This window comes from Hypanus sabinus, chromosome 9, assembly GCF_030144855.1.
Source record: "Hypanus sabinus isolate sHypSab1 chromosome 9, sHypSab1.hap1, whole genome shotgun sequence".
NCBI lineage: Eukaryota > Metazoa > Chordata > Chondrichthyes > Myliobatiformes > Dasyatidae > Hypanus > Hypanus sabinus.
The window spans coordinates 137,664,189-137,685,085 of NC_082714.1; the positions used below are offsets into that span (position 1 = coordinate 137,664,189).

At 39.4% G+C, this 20,897-nt stretch overlaps 1 protein-coding gene across 2 annotated transcripts in view; it reads right to left on the minus strand.

Moving 5' to 3' along the window:
- Positions 1–13,430: 13,430 nt before the first annotated feature.
- tcea2 (transcription elongation factor A (SII), 2) overlaps positions 13,431–20,897 on the minus strand; it is a 79,691-nt gene continuing 72,224 nt past the window's right edge. For both annotated transcript variants that reach the window (XM_059980666.1, XM_059980667.1), the window contains 3 exons: positions 17,321–17,467; positions 16,217–16,288; positions 13,431–13,796 (listed from right to left, as the gene is read on the minus strand). In XM_059980666.1, coding sequence (XP_059836649.1) covers positions 13,788–13,796; positions 16,217–16,288; positions 17,321–17,467 — 228 coding nt within the window. In that variant the 3' untranslated portion in view covers positions 13,431–13,787. The remainder of the gene's footprint in view (positions 13,797–16,216; positions 16,289–17,320; positions 17,468–20,897) is intronic.

Consider the following 20,897-nt stretch of genomic DNA (forward strand, 5'->3'; position numbering starts at 1 on the left):
ATGCTGATATTGACGATTTGGTAACAGGAAATGATAGTTGGAAATGATAGTTCTCCACCACATTACTGTGGTGGAGAAATTATTTGAGAGGCTTTCAAAAGCTAACCTATTAATTTAGCTAAAAATAAATTTGGAAATGCCACTGTGATTTACCTTAGTTGTGTTGTAAATCCAGGCTAGGTTAAAGAAATACATTAAACTCCACTTTAGTAATGAAAGGTTTAATGTTTTGATAATATTTTGATAACTCATATTAAAGGCAAAGATAATGTGATCGCTGATTGTCTATTTCGATGTTAAATGTACAATGTAATTTTTTATGGAGTGATATTTTCTAACATTTGTAACACTCCTGTATAGTAAGTTGTAAGATGCTATATGCTAATACTATGTATGCCGTGTACATTGTAAATTTTAAACATTTGTATTTCTTCTCTTGTAAGTAGTTAATTGTTAAAATTTTGTTCTTGACAGATGAAAAAAATTTTTTTGGAGGTAGGTGTTACGTACCCATGGGTATCTTGTACCTGTTACTTGACCATGAGGTAATGGTCTTGTGATGGTGGAGTGATGTCATTTTCCTGCCAGTGAGAGGTCATGTGATAGTTTTTTTTTCAACAGGGTATAAAAGGAGAACCCCACCCTGTGAGGTGGGGCAGTTCGTGGCTGAATTCACCACTGACTCCATGTTGCTGCCTTAAGTCAGAGGTTATTCCCGGCAGTTTTGCCACAATACTGCCAGTTAAAAAGCAGTCAGAGAGTGAAGATTCGTTAAAGTTCGGGAAGCTGAAAGTTGGTGTTAACAGTGAAACCGGTACGACCTTATTTTATCTTTATATAAGGAATTAGTAACCTGCAAGCCACGATAACTCCCAGTAAAAAGGGGAGAAAGAGTTGGATGCAGAGATTCGCCAAGGAAAGGTCGGTGCCTTTTAGCTGTTTCATTTTCTTCATCGTAAATCCTTTGATCAAAGCATACTTCAACTGGGATCGGCAGTAAGGAGAACTTAAATTATTTCAAGGAAAGCCTCTCCTAAGTGACTGTGTAACCACTTGGACTTTGGCATTACTACTTCTAAGAACTGTTTTTGCAATCTCGTTTTAAGAACTGTTCAAGATGCCGCACAGCAGCCAACTTCCGGTTAAGTTAGTAGTTTGTTTATTTTTGGGTTTTTTTTAAAGCAGTGTTTAATAAAGGTTTTATTTGTTATTAAAAAACCTGTCTCAATTATATATTCATTGTTGCTGAACCATAACAATTTAGATATATGTTGATAGGGAAAACTGGATAGCTTGCTGTGAAAAAAAAGAATTTTGATGCGCTCATGCAGTCTTCATGAATAGCATTATTGTTGCTTACAGCCACTGTTTATCATCCTGCTTACCAATTTCAAAAATGGTCAACAGTACTATTAAAGACTATGCAGCCAACTTCTCCCACTTAAAGTCAAAACATTATAGTTACAGCAGGTAAGTGCAATTTGGGATTCACCCTGACCTAGTTAGAATTCAGTAAAGTGCAACAGTGGAAAAATTGGCACCACAGGGACCTTTGTGCAGAAGGTGGATAATTCCACAGTAATTTGCAGGCTATCAGATTCTGCATGTGGTGTATTACCATGTCAAAAACTATGGAAGTGTCTGATTCAGAACTGTGCAGGAATATGTCGATTATCCAGAGAAAGCAGGTGGCAACTCCTGCCATTTTGATTGAAGTAGCAATTCCAGACCAAACTTAAATTACTGAAGGATGCTCGACAGCTATCATCTCATACAAAGTGAAACCAAGTGACACAGGTGACAAAATTTCTCTTCTAGATGAGCTCAATGCCTTTTATGCTTGCTTTGCCTATTAAAACATCAAAGCACCTTCATGAACTCACACAACCTGCGATGACTGTGATCTCTGTCTCTGAGGCTGATGTAAGAGTGTCCTTCAGGAGGATGAACCCGCGGAAAGCATCCCGCTCAGATGGCTACGTGGCGGTTTAAGACCTGTACTGATTAACTGGTTGGAGTGTTCGATACCTTTAACCTTTTGTTTCAGCAGGCTGAGTTACCCACCTGTTTCAGAAAGACTTCAATTATACCAGTACCTACGAAGAACATGGTAACCTTCCTCAACAACTATCAAGTAGCATTTACATCCACTTTGATGAAGTGCTTTGAGAGGTTGGTAGTTAAACATATCAACTCCTGCCCAAGAAGCAACTTAGATTCACTCCAATTTACCTACTGTCACAACAGATGCCTTTTCATTGGCTCTTCAACCAATCCTGAATCATCTGGACAGCGAAGATGCATGCATCTGGATGCTCTTCCTTGAATATAGCTCAGAATTCAAAACTACCATCCCCTGAAAACTAATTAGCTGCTCGACCTTGACTTCAAGTACCTCATTGTGCGACCAGATCTTAGATTTCCTCACCTGCAGACTCCAGTCAGTTTTGGCTGGCAACAGTTCCTCCTCCCCAATCTCCCTTAGCACAGCTGCACCACAGGGCTGTGTACTTAGATCCCTGCTCTACTTGCCTTATACTTATGACTGAGTCTAAGCACAGCTCCAGTTTCATACATTGATCATTGGCTGAATCAAAGGTAGTGACGAATCAGCATTTGGAGGGAGATTGAATATCTGGATGAGTGGTGCCACAACAAAAATCTCTCACTCAATATAAGTAAGACCAAGGAAATGATTAATGAAAAAAACACAAAATGCTGTCTGGCCTGCTGAGTTCTGCCAGCATTTCGTGTTTTTTTTAATTTCCAGCATCTGCAGATTCACTCGTGTTGCCTTAGAAATGATTAATGACTTGAGGAAGGAGGAAATGGAGGCCCATAAGCCAGTCCTCATCAGGGGAATCAAGCAGAAAGAATTAAATTCCTTGGTTTTATCATTTCTGCAGATCTGTCCTAGGGTCAGCACAAAAATACCATTACAAAGAAAGCACAGCAGTGCCTCTACTCTTAGAGGTTTATGTAGATTCAGTATGACATCTCAAATTTTGACTAAATTCTATAGATTTGTGGAGAGCATATTGATTATATCATGGACTGATATGGAAACACCAATGCCTTTGTACAGAAAAGCCTACAAAAGGTTGTTGTCCACCCTGTTGGGTATGGTCTTTCATTGATTTTATTGTGTTTCTTGTATTTACTGTGATTGCTGACAAGTAAAGGAATCTCAGGGTTGTGTGTGGTGACACATGTCCTTTGATAATAAATTTACTTTGAACTTTGAAAATACCAGTTTTCAAAGGAAAACATGGTTTGCCATTTTGTCTTCCAACAGATTACTAATTCATCCCAGTGCCACACCAGAATAGGGGCAGTAATCATAATCCATTTACAGTCATTTTGTCAGAACCCTTAATGTTGGCATCAACCAACTGGCCTCACCTTCTACAAAAGTTCAAAACTTAGCCAAATCACAGGAAACATACTGAATACTCATTGGTTCAACTTTAATTTCAATAGGTATAAGTGAAACATTTTATTGCATGTTCTCTTTACTGAAAAAAACAATACAATTCAATCTGATGGATTGACTATTGCACCAGCCATCCTAATTTCATTAATTTAGCAGTGCTAGTCACCTGACAAGTACAAATGTTTATTTTTCTCCCAGAAGGTACTATTTAACCATTCAGTTATTTTGTGCATGTTTGCAGCAAATAACCTGTACAGTTTTTTTCCTGTTATATCACTTTCCAGGTCCTGCCTCACTTATGCAATCTATTTGATTAGAGAGTATCAATCTAATCCCCAAGTGTTACATCTGAATTAAAAACCAGTACTCTTTCAGGCAAGGAATTCTAGAAAATGAGTAATTACTGTGAAGAATGCTTATATGAGAATGCAGATCTTGGACAACAGTTCAGTATTCAACACCATAATTCCCTCCAGGCTTGAAAAGAAGCTCAGAGGCCTCAGCCTTCACCTTACCTTTTGTAGCTGGATCATGGACTTCTTGTTAGATTGCCAGCAGATGGTAAGGGTCTCCCTTCATCTCTGCCCCTCAAGCTGTGTACTGAGCCTACTCCTTTACTCTCTGTATACCCATGACTATGTCGCCACCCACAGCTCCAATCTGTTAATTACATTTGCTGATGATATTGATTGTCCTAATCTCAATCAATAATGAGGTGATCTACAGGAAGAAGTAATTTCTCTAACAGTGCTGCCAAGAAAAATAACCTCTCCCTCAATGTTGTGAAAACAAAGGAGCTGGTTGTGGATTACAGGAGGAATGGAGACAGGCTAAGCCCTATTGACAACAATGGATCTAGGGTTGAGAGGGTCAATAGCTTTAGGTTCTGATACACATCACCGAGGATCTTGCGTAGTCTGTACATACCAGCTGTGTGGTTAAAAAAAAAGCATAACAGCACCTCTTTCACCTCAGACAGTTGAAGAAGTTTGGTATGAGCCCCCAAATCCAAAGAACTTTCTAAAGGGGCACAATTGAGAGCATCCTGACTGGCCTTGTATGGGAGCTGTACTCCCCAGAATCGCAGGACTCTGCAGAGAGTGGTGTGGACAGCCCAACGCATCTGTAGATGTGAACTTCCCACTATTCAGGACATTTACAAAGACAGGTGTGTAAAAAGGGCCCAAAGGATCATTGGGGACCCAAGTCACTCCAATCACAAACTGTTCCAGCTGCAACCATCCAGGAAATGGTACTACAGCACAAATGCCAGGACAGCTTCATCCACCAGTGCAGCAGACTGATTAATTCATGCTGATGCAACTGTACTTTTATGTTATATTGACTGTCCTGTTGTACATACTATTCATTATAAATTGCATATTGCACATTTAGACGGAGATGCAATGTAAAGATTTTTACTCCTCGTGTGTGAAGGATATAAGAAATAAAATCAATTCAATTCAATTTTGTCACGTTTGGTCCTTTTGCCAATCACTTCGTTCTTAGGTCCTTCACTTCTCAGCCTTACACTCAATGGACAGAGTCCTGCTATCCACATTGGAGAACCACACTTTTTAGTGTAAGCCTCGTTTGATCACACTAAGATAGACAGTGTGCTTCATTTCTTCCCACAAATAACTGATGTGGTCACAGCCTATTCATTTTAAAAAGATGAGCTAGCAGCCAGGGCAGTTTTTTTTTTAAATGAACTTTCTTGCTACCTCATTTTAATCACAGACTCCATGTAATCATTAGCAATCCTGATAATTCCACCCAGCTGCTGTCAGTTCAGTGTAGGGTGCACAACGAGCCTCCTTCAGTAAATTCTGAAAAAGACACAACTTGTCTAAACCTCAATAAATTACATACACACCTGGTCCAGTATTCTCTTGTGCAATGCATTCTTCATACATAACCTCTGATCTTAAGCTAAAGCATCCACACAACTAGGTATTCTCCCTTAACCAAGCCTCTCTAAACCTGAGATCAAGAATGCCGCTCTCTTATCACAACAAACACAAAAGGTCTACTTACCCATCATACACATGATTATTGTCTTTAACTGGTCCATCTTTAAGCAAAAACAGACTTTATAACCAATTAAACAATTTCCAATTTTTAATCAGTCCATAACCTCCTCCCCCAGTTTTAATCTTTCCAAGATTAACCCTCCAAGATCACCATGTTCCCTGTATTTGAGCCGTTTTATAATGCCCAATATTAAAAAGTCCAATCACCTGTTATTTTTATTCACATTTATTTACCTACTTGCCCAAATGTACATCTTTAACCCTGCATTACCATCTCTTATGTCATTGCATTTCTACATTATGGATATTTTTCACCTTAATTGTCCTGTTTTCAAAGCACCTTAAGTTTTAGTTAACTGTTTCAAAGCTCTGATGAAAGGCAAGTCATCTAAAACATTAACTTGGTTCCTCTATTCACCAATGCACATAGCCTCTGATACTTCTAGTATTTTTATTCCATTCTAATAAGGTTTTAAATGAGGCTGGACAGTCTTATGTTGCAGATGTAGTTTCTAGATGTTTAGAATTCCTTAGTTTAATTTGATCAACATTGAATAATGACACCCAAGATTTAGTCAAGTGGAAATTTAATTCATATCAACTTATCATTATTTTATAATGCTAAGTACCTTTTGGCACCAACTTAAAGTCATCAGAAAAAAATACAATTAGATCATATTGCTTTCATATGGGAAGTTCAGGTTCATCACAATAGCACATGCACAGAGACAGCAATGCCAGGCTAACTATAAATGTATTCATGTACCATCTGATGTATTTGTTTCTTTTGAATAAATTCAAACACAAAAAAGACTAGACTTTCTCTTTGAAATACCAACAGAATTAATTCCAACTATGCTTTCAAACACATCACATTTACAATAAAGTCCCGTTTTTAAATTGCTTATTATGCATATGATACTAATCCCCTACAGGTACTTCAATTGTAGAAAAAAAAAGACTTTTTGAAAAAATCGCCAATATCTCACAAACTCTATGATCAGTGATGGAACTGCCCACTTTGCAAATAGCAGAGAGTATGGGAAATCTTAGATCACAAAATTTGTACAGTTTACAAAGCTTGAAACTTATCCTTACTTACAATCTATAGATAATTACAAAGTAGGTAAATACTACAGGGCTCCAAGCACCTGGAGTGAAGATTATGCCTGACAGTATTAAAAAGGATCAGTGTGGTCAAGACCAGTAACACAATGATGTTGTGGCCTGCATTTTGGGAAGACTTCCTGATATATACACCATTCTAAGTTGATCAATCATAGGGATTACATTCTACCCCCTTTTTGGCCCTTTCAAAACTGTCATAAAACATCAAAGTACTCATTTTACAATGTAAATATATGATTCTAATGTTCCTCAACAACAATGACTTTACGTTCATTAAGGTACATGGTTCAAACATTGAAAACAATATTTTATCATCTCAACCCAAGCTCGGCAATTCAGCATCTCCTATTGCATAACCAGGCTGATTAATACAGGCTGGCAAGTTGCCCTCAACTTGAGCAACATGATCTTGGCCCATTTGGGCAAGAATAACAACGCGGCTTAATCAATTCAGCATTGGAAATATTGTATATTGCAAATCATTTAGGTCAGATAAGGCATTGATTTTTCCATCTACTTCATTTTTGGAGATGAACTCTGCAGATCAGCAATGCAAGTTGCTTATAAATTTCACAAAATTGCACATGCAAAATCCAAGTAGATGCCTATAATTTCATCACTACTTCAGGGACTGATATTATCAAGGAGTAGAGTAACTTCTATTTAATATCACCTTTGCCTAGAACCTTACTAACTTGGATGCCAGTGAGGAATTGTTACTTTGTAGACTATAAGACAGTAAGACTTGTGGCCTAATTCTGCTCATCTGGCCCACCAAGTCTGCTCTACCATTCTGTTGATCCTCATTAATCATCCCTTTCTACCACTCTGGCTTTCTCTGTAACATCTGAAAACTTTGCTAATCAAGAACAAGAACCTATCAAGCTCCACTTTAAAAATATCCAACTTATCAGCCATTTGTGGCAATGAATTCCACAGATTCACCACCCCCGGGCTAAAGAAATTCTTCATCTCTGTTCTAAAGGGACATCCTTGTATTCAGAGGCTGTGCCCTCTGGTCCTAGATTCCCCCACTATAGGAAAATCTTCTCCATATCCACTTTATTTAGGCTTGTAATATTCAATAGACAATAGGTGCAGAAGTAGACCATTTGGCCCCTCGAGTCTGCACCGCCATTCTGAGATCATGGCTGATCATTCACTATCAATACCCAGTCCCTGCCTTGTCCCCATATCCCTTGATTCCCCTATCCATCAGATATCTATCCAGCTCCTTCTTGAAAGCATCCAGAGAATTGGCCTCCACCGTCTTCCGAGGCAGTGCATTCCACACCTCCACAACTCTCTGGGAGAAGAAGCTCTTCCTCAACTCTGTTTTAAATAACTGACCTCTTATTCTCAATCCATGCCCTCTGGTACTGGACTCTCCCAACATCTGGAACATATTTCCTGCCTCAATCCTATCAAATCCTTTAATTATCTTAAACGTTTCAATCAGATCCCCTCTCAATCTCCTCAATTCCAGCGTGTACAAGCCCAATCTCTCCAATCTCTCTGCGTAAGACAGCCCTGCCATCCCAGGAATCAACCTAGTGAATCTACGCTGCACTTCCTCAATTGCCAGAATGTCCTTCCTTAAACCTGGAGACCAAAACTGTACACAATATTCCAGGTGTGGTCTCACCAGGGCCCAGTACAAATGCAAAAGAACATCCTTGCTCTTGTATTCAATTCCCCTTGTAACAAAGGCCAACATTCCATTTGCCCTCTTCACTGCCTGTTGCACTTGCTCATTCACCTTCATTGACTGGTGAACTAGGACTCCTAGGTCTCTCTGCATTTCTCCCTTACCTAACTCGACACCGTTCAGACAATACTCTGCCCTCTTGTTCCAGCTTCCAAAGTGGATAACTTCACATTTATTCACATTGAATGTCATCTGCCAAGTATCTGCCCACTCACTCAGCCTATCCAAGTCTCCCTGTATTCTCCTAACGTCCTCTTCGCATGTCACACTGCCACCCAGTTTAGTATCGTCAGCAAACTTGCTGATATAGTTTTCAATGCCCTCATCTAAATCATTGACATAAATCGTAAAGAGCTGTGGTCCCAATACAGAGCCCTGTGGTACCCCACTAGTCACCTCCAGCCAGTCTGAGAAACACCCATTCACTGCTACTCTTTGCTTTCTATCTGCCAACCAGTTTTCTATCCATGTTGAAACCCTGCCCCCAATGCCATGAGCTCTGATTTTACTCACCAATCTCCTATGTGGCACCTTATCGAATGCCTTCTGAAAATCTAGGTACACAACATCTACTGGCTTACCCTCGTCTAACATCCTTGTTACACCCTCAAAAAACTCCAACAGATTAGTCAAGCATGATTTGCCCTTGGTAAATCCATGCTGGCTCGGCCTAATCCTATTTCTGCCATCTAGATGTGCCACTATTTCGTCCTTAATAATGGACTCAAGCATCTTCCCCACAACTGACGTTAGGCTAACAGGGCAATAGTTCTCCGTTTTCTCCTTCCCTCCCTTCTTGAAAAGTGGGACAACATTAGCCACTCTCCAATCTTCAGGAACTGATCCTGAATCTAAGGAACATTGGAAAATGATTACCAATGCATCCGCAATTTCCTGAGCCACCTCTTTTAGAACCCTCGGATGCAGACCATCTGGACCCGGGGATTTATTAGCCTTCAGTCCTACCAGTCTACTCATCACAGTTTCTTTCCTAATGTCAATCTGTCTCAATTCCTCTGATATCTTATGACCCTGGCCCATCCATACATCTGGGAGATTGCTTGTGTCCTCCCTGGTGAAGACAGATCTAAAGTATGCATTAAATTCTGTTGCCATTTCCCTGTTTCCCATAACAATTTCTCCCAATTCATTCTTCAAGGGGCCAACATTGTTCTTAACTATCTTCTTTCTCTTCACATAGCTAAAAAAGCTTTTGCTATCCCCTTTTATATTCCTGGCTAGACTGAGCTCATACCTGATTTTTTCTCTCCGTATTGCTTTTTTAGTTAAGATCTGCTGTTCCTTAAAACTTTCCCAATCATCTGTATTCCCACTCATCTTAGCCCTGTCATACTTCTTTTTCTTTAATGCTATACAATCTCTGACTTCCTTTGTCAACCACTGTGGCCCCTTCCCCCTCTTTGAATCCTTCCTTCTCATTGGAATGAACTGCATTTGCATCTTTTGTATTATGCCCAAGAATATCTGCCACTGCTGATCCACTGTCTTTCCTGCCAGGGCATCCGCCCATTTAACTTTGGCCAGCTCTTCCCTCATGGCTCCGTAGTCTCCTTTATTTAATTGCAACACTGACACCTCTGATCTGCCCTTATCCCTCTCAAATTGTAGATAAAAACTTATCATGTTATGATCACTACTTCCTAATGGCTCCTTTACTTCAAGATCACTTATCAATTCCTGTGCATTACACATCATCAAGTCCAAAATAGCCTCGTTCCTGGTTGGCTCAAGCACAAGCTGTTCCAAAAATACATCCCTTAGACACTCCACAAACTCCCTATCCTGGGGTCCTGGGGTCCAGCACCTACCTGACTCTCCCAGTCCACCTGCATGTTGAAATCTCCCATAACGACTGCATTACCTTTAGCACATGCCAATGTTAACTCCCTAATCAACTTGTACCCAATATCCACGCTACTGTTCGGGGGCCTGTACACAACACCCATTAGGGTCTTTTTACCCTTACTGTTCCTCAACTCAATCCACACAGACTCTACTTCCCCTGTTCCCAAGTCACCTCTTGCTAAGGACTGAATCTCATTCCTCACCAACAGGGCCACTCCACCCCTTCTTCCCATATTTCTGTCTCTACGATAGCACGTATACCCTGGTACACTCAATTCCCAGGCCTGATCCCCTTGCAGCCATGTCTCCGTTATCCCAACAATATCGTAGTTCCCCATTTTCATCTGAGCTTCAAGCTCATCTGTCTTATTTCTGACACTACGTGCATTCAAGTATAGAATTCTTAGCCCATTCCTCCTCTCTTTGCTTAAAACACTGTCTACTGTACCTAACCCAGCTCCTTGAACTTCCATTGGGCAAATTGCACCCTGAATTTTGATGACCTTCTCAAGATCACCCAAACCTTGTACACATTTAACCCCATGCACCTTCTGACCAACCCTCTGGATCTGGATCCCTGCCCCCTGCACATCTAGTTTAAACCCCCCCCCGAGCAGTACTGGCAAATACTCCTGCAAGAATGTTAGTACCCCTCCGGTTCAGATGTAGACCATCCCTTTGAAACAGATCCCAATGTCCCTGGAACAAAGACCAATTATCCAAAAACCTGAACCCTTCCTTCCTGCACCATGCTCTCAGCCTCGTATTAATGTGCATAATCATTCTATTCTTCGCCTCACTCGCACGTGGCACAGGTAGCAATCCCGAGATTGTCACCCTGGAGGTCCTGCCTTTCAGCTTCACTCCTAACTCCCTGAACTCTCTAAGCAGGACCCCCTCACTCACCTTACCTACATCATTGGTCCCTACATGGACCACTACATCTGGGTTCATGCCCTCACTCTCAAGAATACCCTGCACCTGATCTGAGATGTCCCGGACCCTGGCACCAGGGAGGCAACATACCATCCGAGACTCCCGATCTGCCCCACAAAATCTCCTATCTGCCCCCCTAACTATAGAGTCCCCTAAAACTATCGCTCTCTTCTCTTCCCTCCTCCCCTTTCTAGTTGAGGGTTCAACCTCTGTGCCAGAGGCAGGACCACTACAACTCATTACTGGTAGGTCATCCCCATCAACAGTATCCAGTACGGTATACTTATTGTTAATGGGAATGGCTGCAGGGGCGCTCTGCTCTCTCTGCCTGCTCCCCCTGCCTCTCTGGACCGTCACCCATCTGCCTACTTCTTGGTTTTTTGGTGTGACTATCTCCTGATAACTCCTATCTATCTCTGCCTCCACCTCCCGAATGATCCGTAGTTCATCCAGCTCCTGCTCCAACTCCCTAACTCGGTCTGATAGGAGCTGCAGCTGGACGCACCTTTTGCAGGTGTGGTCATCAGGGACAACTGTGTTGACCCTGACCTCCCACATACTGCATACGGAGCACACCACTGCTCTGACTATCTCCCCCATATCTGAACTGGATTAATAGAAGAAGTCTAAAAAGCACCTAGCGACCTTACCTTCTTCCCCTCAGCGAGCAATCACACAGGCTTACCGAAGTCCCCTTACGCCGAAGCCCACTTAGCCAAAGCCCAGGACTCTGCTTCCACGGACTCCGCTGCCCGCTCTGAAAAGAAGTCCTGCCTTTTAAAGTGCGCGCTCGACGCAATATTCAATAAGGTTCAATGAGATCTCTTTCTTCTAAACTCCAGCAAGTACAGGCCTAGAGCCTTCAAACGATCCTCATACATTAACCCTTTAATTCCAGGATCATTCTCATAAACCACTCTGAATTCTAACCTTGTATAGTATTTTTCCCAACTTTCCCAAGATTATTCACTTTTATCCTGAGAATTGGAATGCAAACCTGATTTGTTTGCAATCACCATATACACTGTTTAGCCTTACAAAAAGATCATATTCTTTAGTTGCAAAATGAAGTTTGTTTCCTGCAAGCAGATTGCTTTCATGGTAATCTTACGAATTGCTGAATGAAGTAGCAAGAAATACTGTATTCAGAACACATTGATGATCATTTTTGTTCATCAATTTGCAAAGAATATGGGTCACAAACATCAGCCCAACAATAAAATCCTACACCTGAAACACTTTTTCAGAACATTGGCTTTGTAACCTCTGACCAAAAAAAAAAATTTAATTAACACTATAAAGCTTTAGATGGTCAATAATGAAAAATTACTTGAACACTTTTCAGAATACTATGGATTCAAGATTTACTTGAAGAGCAAAAGATTAATTCTTTCAACGCATGTTAAAAAAGCTACACTCAAGCTTGCTACTGAACATAGTGCTTAAAAATAAAGCAAAAGCAAGCATCTGAAAATATAGTGATAGCAATAAAGGAAACAAGGCAGTACCAATGAAAAAACGAACAGCATTGGGCATAGATAGCCAAATCTCATTATTTTAACATTTTATAAAACTTGAAGATCCAAACTAGCTTCTACTATGTCTGCACCAAAATCGTTAACTGTTGAATTGAGTTGAAGTTAATCATGGAATCAATGTAATTATCAGTGGTACATTTCTAACAACAAAGAGCTCAGATGTTTTGGGTTTCATTACTAAGACATCTTGAACATGGAGGAGTCCACACAACTTGCTCATCTCATTCTAATCTGGGCAATGGTGAGACACAGAAATTTAAAAACAAAATTAAAATACACGAGTATATTAAATACAAATCAGACAAAATGAAATCCTGAAGTCAAATGCTAATTTCTATAAATTCTTTGCACTTTGTTTTCATATACATGACCATTCCAAAATGTACAGACTATAATAATAATTGATGCAAAGGCTTGAGAAGAAAAATCTGCAAAACTGCAAGCAGAAGATATTTTAAGAGAACTGAACATTCAAACCTAAAAGCTATATTTTTGCATTGGTGTCTGCCAGCTTGTTTAAAAAAACAGAAGGAATTACATTAAAAAATTGAATCTGCTTTTTTAAAATTTAAAAAGCATTGTGATAATTAAAAACAAATACATCCAACACACCAAAAATCCTGTGATGAGCTTTCCCCCAATGAATTTCACAAATGATACAAATTTTGTACTTTTCACTAACATCAAATACTCTGAATGCAGTTGTGTTAATAGAGGAATCCATTGATTTCTGCAATTGTAACACTTTCTACAGAGATTATTACAATTTATGAAATAATTATAAAATGTAAAGTAAACTTGTCAAATTTATTAACATGGAAGCATTTAGGTTGCTGAACAGTCACAACAACGTAATTAAAAAATTATCCGATAGATTGATCTGATACCAATAATGACAGATCAAAACCTAAATTATGTAAAGCCTAAAACACAATACTGTACCACACAATGTTAATTAACAAAATCTGAGTGGCTGCATAATTTCAGAATACTCAATTTCAAGGGAGCATTGTTGCATGTCAGATTATTTACTTTACAACAATATACGTAGCAAAATGAGAAATTTAATATACATGAAACTTTAAAGTTAGAGCTTTCATTTAGCTGGTCCAGCTGTGTCTTCAAAGTAGTCTTCTGAATTTCTATTAACAGAACTAAGAGAAGATTATTTTTAGATAGCTAACCTTATAATAATTCCCAATTCAAACTGATAATAAATTATCAATGATTTAATATTTAAAACAATCTCTCCTTTAGAAAAATATTTTAAACCTTGCATAGTGATCTCTTATAACGGGTTAGCTCCAATGTCATGTTTTAATTACACAATTGAATCGCTGGGCTAAAGCTGATGTTTCAGCTGTTGAAACTTTATTCAAATCCCAGGCTTCATTCTGAAGCTTATAGTAGCAAATGTCACCGCATCTATCATTATTCTGCTCTACTGGAATTCACGTGGAGTTACTTGTAAATATAGCAGGGACAGACAACATCCAGCTGTAGTACTGAAGATGCACACAAAAGTTAACTTCACTGCTATCAAGCAGTACTTATTGTTCAATAATTTTCTTATTAAATTTGGATTTCTCCTGAATTATCAGGTCAAGATCTCATTGTGGCCTTGGGCAAAACATCGATCTGGGAGCTGAAAAACAGTTGCAATTGTTAGATTGACCGTTTCTGACATTGGGCAACATTTTATTAATTGTGACATCTTGCAGCAGAAGAGTTGCTGCTGCCTGACAACCTCAGCAGCTTGCAATTGATTCAGATCTCTAGAGTCACCAGCATGCTGTAACTGTGAGGGTTTCCCTGGGGCGTCAGTTTCCCAACACTTACAAAAGTTCTGGCTCATGGATTAATTCGTTACTACAAAATCCCCATGTGATAGGTGGCTGATATAAGAATTAAGGTTGGGGTGAGTGTGTGATATGTTAATAGGCAAAAATGGAGGAATAAATGGGAATGGGACTGCTCTGAGAGCTGGCACAGACTTGTATGCCTCTTTTGATGTCAAAAGGAAACATGATAAATTATGTACCATCAAATTATAATCATACCATCATACTACATGCAACCACCACCAACTGTCCATACCAACATGATGTTCATCTATACAAATCCCACATGCTCACATTATGCCTACCTATAACCCCTTAATGCTTTTCCGATCTGAGTATCTATCTAAACAACTTTTACGTGTTGTAAATGCATTTAAACCTCCTCTGGCAGCTCATTCCAGATATTCACCATCAAATGTGTGAAAAATTACTCCTCAGATCTACTTGAAATTTCACCCCCCCCACTTTAATTCTATGACACCTAGTTCTAGAAAACTAGAAGAATGATTCCATCTCTGCCTCAACCTTATAAATCTCAAAAAGATCACCTTTCAATCTTCTAGCTTCCAGGAAGAATAAACTTAGCCTATGGAGTTTCTCCTTGTAACTAGAGCCTCCATTCTATGAAACCACCTGATGAATCTCTTCTGCACTCTCTACTTGGCTACCACATCATTCTTGTTGTGTGGTGACCGGAACTATAAAGCATCAATTTGGAAGCTTCATGAGATTTGCAACTCTAACTCCTTACAAGCAGCAAAGCCATTACATCAACCTCTAGAAACAAAGTCACTCCACCACCAGCTCTGAAATGCACCACTGGTGATGTACACTGCTGCAACTTATCTTGGTGACAAACAACAGTTCCCCCCAATCTGGTGATCTCTACTACCAAGGAAGACATGGGAATAGCACCACCTCTAAATTCCTCTCCAAGTTGCACACCTGCCAGACTGGAAACACATTAATGTACCTTTAACATACTAAGATCCAAATCCTACCAAATCACACACTAACCAAGAACAATTTAGGAGCAGTTCTCTAGAAGGACTACAGAATTTCGCAGCAGTGAGCAAATACATCTTCAATCTCCCTTACCTTCTGAAATATGAAGAATCCCTAATATTTCCATTTTATAAGGAAATTGTAAATAGTTTTCATTCATTTACACACTATCCATTTATTTTTAAAAAGGAAGCAGCAAACAAGGATAAAACATGTCCAAGTGATGATTGTTGGGACCCCTCTGAGTTTGTGTGATAGGAGACTGTGAAAGTACTTTTAATTTTCAACTCAGTGGCAAATTGACCTCAGCAATAGACACAGATGGGGCAGGCAAGAATATAAAGAATAAAGACAAGGTAATTACAGACCAGGCAAATATTTTAGAGTTTGAGGCAAATAATGGTGAGGGATCCTTTGAGTCAACTGCCAAGATACCCTTCAAATTTCCAATTAACCATTTTACCCGCATATTCCTGCACCTCCTACCTTTTCTCCTGACACAAGGTAGAGCCAAAATGACTCTTGGGTTATAGGAACCCTGACTTTTTTAAAAATCCTTGATTCCAGCTGATTTTGTTATCCAATAGCCCAGATGAACCCACTTATTTCAAATGACACAATTTTTTTTTCCTTGTATGGTTGCCAGTTACCCACTGCTGGAGTTTGAGAGATGCTAAAAAGCAACATTTCATACAATTTCCAAAAGGAATTAACATATGAACACATACCTTCCATCTGTTGCCACATTCATTGCAAAAAACAAATGTAGTCATAGGTTCATCAGCACTTCGTGTTTGTACCTGGAATACAAGAGAAAAGGTGGTATTTAAAATGTGAGCTTTTTATTAATAGGACAATATTTTAAGTGGCAAATCTATCCAGATAGAATTAATTTACACATGCCAAAAGTCTGAACTGAACTACTACATTTCGACTCAGTTTGACTTTACTTGAATAATGGACTGGTGAAAAATTTTTTTTAAATAAAAACATATGGTCTACAGGAATCACGTTATACACAATAAATTTATTCTCAAGTTTGCAAAGACTAATGAATTTAAGGCAAAATATGCATGATACACATATAAAGAGTGAATCAAGATTTTTATGTCATTTTATATTTATCAAATGCATTTAAGTTGAAAAAGTAGCAAAAAAAAGTTAATTGCAATCAAAAATCTCTAAATATTTTAGTAATTATGCCCAGCCTATCAGGTTAATCATGGATTTGGTCAAAAATTGTCATTTACAAGCAAGCGATTGTCATTGGAATTCCAAACACAATTCTGAAGTTCCTTCTATTTGTGTCTATTTCAACAGACATTTGCTCAGTGCAAGAAATGGTGGTTCAGAACAAATGGCTGGTCAAAATTAAAGCACATAAAAGGAACCAGACAAATGTCAAAGCAAAGTTGTTTAATTGCCTCATATTTACCAATAATTTTCTGTGAGAACTACAGAAACGGGCCTGAATGCCTCATACAGTATTTGAGAGATAAATGAGAGCTTACTAGAATAAAAATACATAGAAATTTATAAAATCTTAAATACCATTTAGAAGCCTTTTCACACACGGAATTTCTTTATAAAAGTAACATACTGATCAGAAAAAATTATCACAAAACCTTGATTGTTTTATTGAAAATTAACTCCTGAAGCTTTAAATAAAATCCTACACTGAAATGGGCACAAAAACTTCTAGTTTCAAAAACACAGAAAGCAGAAGTCTGAAAGAAGCAGGTTCCAGCAATTTCTCTGCCAAGTAGCCCTGCCATGCAGTATATGCGAAACATACAATTGTTTAATTAATTGTAATATTGCCTTATTCTTACCTGTGTGTAAGTACAGTTATTCTTCTTGCACCTTCCGCAAACAAAGTAATCAGTCTCAGTCCCACCTGTTTTGGCCATCTGATGTTCTCTGATAGCTTCATTTGTTAAAGCCTTTCGCATCTCTCTTAGTTCATCACTTGCCATTTCCTTCAGTTTTGTTGGGAGGGGGAAAATGGTTGTTAAAAATCTGAGCCCAGTTTTTAAAGATTTCAAATCCTTCCTTTAAAATTGCTCAAAATGAGTTTTCACTAAAAAGTAACATTCCAATATAAAAATGTTTCAGCCTTACCTACAGCACACTGGAAGATTATTTTGCAGACATCGAAGTCTAACAAAAATATCTAATTTCATTTGATTTAGAGCCGAGCAACACTGGCCAATTCAGATTTCTTCAGATCACTGAACCACTTAGCTAAAACTGTTTAAAGGAACATCATGCAGTGTTCACCAGGGATCAGCAAGCACCTAGCCAAACCAGGGACTATAATGACTGCTACTATCCATGCACCATGATAGTTTTCTTTATTGAGTGAAAGTTAACCACATTTTATTGACAGCCAGGACATATTAATTTATTTTAAAGTGCTACCAACTGACCTAATTTCAAAGTAAAATTGGGTCTGTAGGCCCAATGTGAACACTATATTTTAAAACTTTTTTAAAGGTTGATTATATCACCTTGAGCGAAATCAGCTTAAAATAATTCCAAGTTCTGAAATATCTGAAGAATTATCAACTGAAAAGATGCAGGAAATCTGGCTTGGAACTTTCTGAGATGTGCGACGAAGGAACAGAAAATCATTGATTCTGGTCCGATGTGCAAGAATATTTGGCAATGATTTATTATTGTCACATGAAAAACTGTTTTGTATGCCTTTCATATAGATCATTTCAAAAGATCAGTACATCAAGATAGTATAAATTAAAAATCAATTATAGAGTGTGTCGCACACAAAATGCTGGTGGAACGCAGCAGGCAAGACAGCATCTATAGGAAGAAGCACCGAAGGGTCTCGACCCGAAATGTCAACAATGCTTCTCCCTATTGATGCCGCCTGGCCTGCTGCATTCCACCAGCACTTTGTGTGTGTTGCTTGAATTTCCAGCATCTGCAGATTTCCTCGTGTTTGCTTTATAGAATGTGTTGTGTCAGTTAGGGAAAGTGCAGTGCAGGTGGACAAATAAGGTGCACAGGCCAAGATAGGGTAAATCAAGAGAATCAGGAGTTCATCTTTTTGTTACAAGGTTTACTAAATTGCCTTATGACAACCTGATAAAAGCTGTTATTGACCCTGGTAATGTATTTTGAAGCTTTTGTATCTTTTGCCCAACAGGAGGGAGAAGAGAAAATGAACGGAGTGGGAGTGGTATTTGATTATGTTTGTTGTTTCTCCAAGGCAGCAGGAAGTATAGGAAAATTTAATGAAGGACAACAAAACTTAACTGGCTGGCAGGACTCAGTAGGTTGAGCAGCATACGTGAGAGGAAAGAAACTGTCAGTACTTCAGGACGAAACCATGTATCAGGACTGAGTGGAGAGGCAAGAAGGCCAGCAGAGAGAGGAGAAAGGCTGTAGCATGGCAACAAAAGGACTCTGAGGCAACTGGTGGATGGATGAGGGGTGGAAGATGACAAGTAGTTAGTCCCAGAGAGGGGAGGCAAGTGGGGGTAGAGTTGGAAGACCCTGATAGGTGATAGATAGAGGTATCTGTAACGAATCACATGAACAAAAAAAATAAACAATACATTTACAATATTACTGAAATATTAAATATTCTATAAATCCCAGTTTAGCTAAGAACTCCAACTCAGTGGAGAATGCAGTACAACTATTATAAAGACATCCACATCATAGTAAATTTTAAATTGTCCCATTCTGGCCTAAAGAGTTAATCACTGCAGAGGTTTACTTTTGGGATAACATCTTTCCTAACCTTGGGTGGGGGGGTAGGATGTGGAATCACTCTGTTTGGCAGGTGAGACTTGTGGCTGTGAAATGGTGCAACCACAGTAAGTGATGCTTGGTTTAAAGAACTTACACTTGTGTTGTGCTCAGAGCCCATAATCTTCTAAGTTTTTTAACACCGTCCTAAGACTTTGCAGATATTCCTTGACATCCTCTCTGGTAAGGATGATGTCAACCAGCTAACACTGAGGATCTTAGCAGCCTTACAGCAGGTGGTCCATAGTTTTGTGCCAGAGTGCCAGTGCAAATATACTACAAAAAATAAGCCTATTTATAGCAATAAAGGCTTTTTGTGAGAAACATTTTCAACTCTTCTTCCATTGCCATCTGTGGGTAGGCCTCAGTCAAATTTACTTTGCTGAAGCATTTCCCTCCAGAAAAGTTTTGCATAGATATCCTCTAGCGCCTGTGCAGAGCATATTGACTTTCAATACTTGATGGTGACTATAAAATCACCACATAATCTTGAAGCTGCTCACTCTCTCCACTTTGGATGAAGACATTGAAAATAACATCAGCAAATTTGCTGATGATACTAAGCTGGGTGGCAGTGTGACATGTGATGAGATTTCAGGGTGACTTGGATAGGCTGGGTGAGTGGGCAGATACTTGGCAGATGACGTTTAATGTGAATAAGTGTGAGGTTATCCACTTTGGGAGTAAGAACAGGAAGGCAGATTATTATCTGAACGGTGTAGAGTTAGGTATGGGAGAAATACAAAGAGATCTAGGAGTCCTTGTTCATCAGTCACTGAAGGTGAATGAGCAAGTGCAGCAGGCAGTGAAGAAGGCTAATGGAATGTTGGCCTTTATTACAAAGGGAATTGAGTACAAGAGCAAGGAAATCCTCTTGCATTTGTACAGAGCCCTGGTGAGACCACACCTGGAGTATTGTGTACAGTTTTGGTCTCCAGGGTTAAGGAAGGACATCCTGGCTGTACAGGAAGTGCAGCGTAGATTCACAAGGTTAATTCCTGGGATGTCCGGACTGTCTTACACAGAGAGGTTAGAGAGACTGGGCTTGTACACGCTGGAATTAAGGAGATTGAGAGGGGATCTGATTGCAACATATAAGATTATTAAGGGATTGGATAAGATAGAGGCAGGAATTATGTTCCAGATGCTGGGAGAGTCCAGTACCAGAGGGCATGGTTTGAGAATAAGGGGTAGGTAATTTAGGACAGAGTTAAGGAAAAACTTCTTCTCCCAGAGAGTTGTGGGGGTCTGGAATGCACTGCCTCGGAAGGCAGTGGAGGCCAATTCTCTGGATACTTTCAAGAAGGAGCTAGATAGGTATCTTATGGATAGGGGAATCAAGGGATATGGGGACAAGGCAGGAACTGGGTATTGATAGTAGTTGATCAGCCATGATCTCAAAATGGCGGTGCAGGCTTGAAGGGCCAAATGGTCTACTTCTGCACCTATTGTCTATTCTGATCTGCAGGCTTGAGTTTAGTATCTTTGAAATGCCATTCAAACTCATTTCGTAGAATGACTGACAGCAGAACCACTGTCTAACTCAATTTTAATTAATTTGCCATTCACTTCTGGTATAAGCCATATTGCTTTTCTGTTTGCTTTCACATTGTAAATCCCAGGCTACCCAGTGTC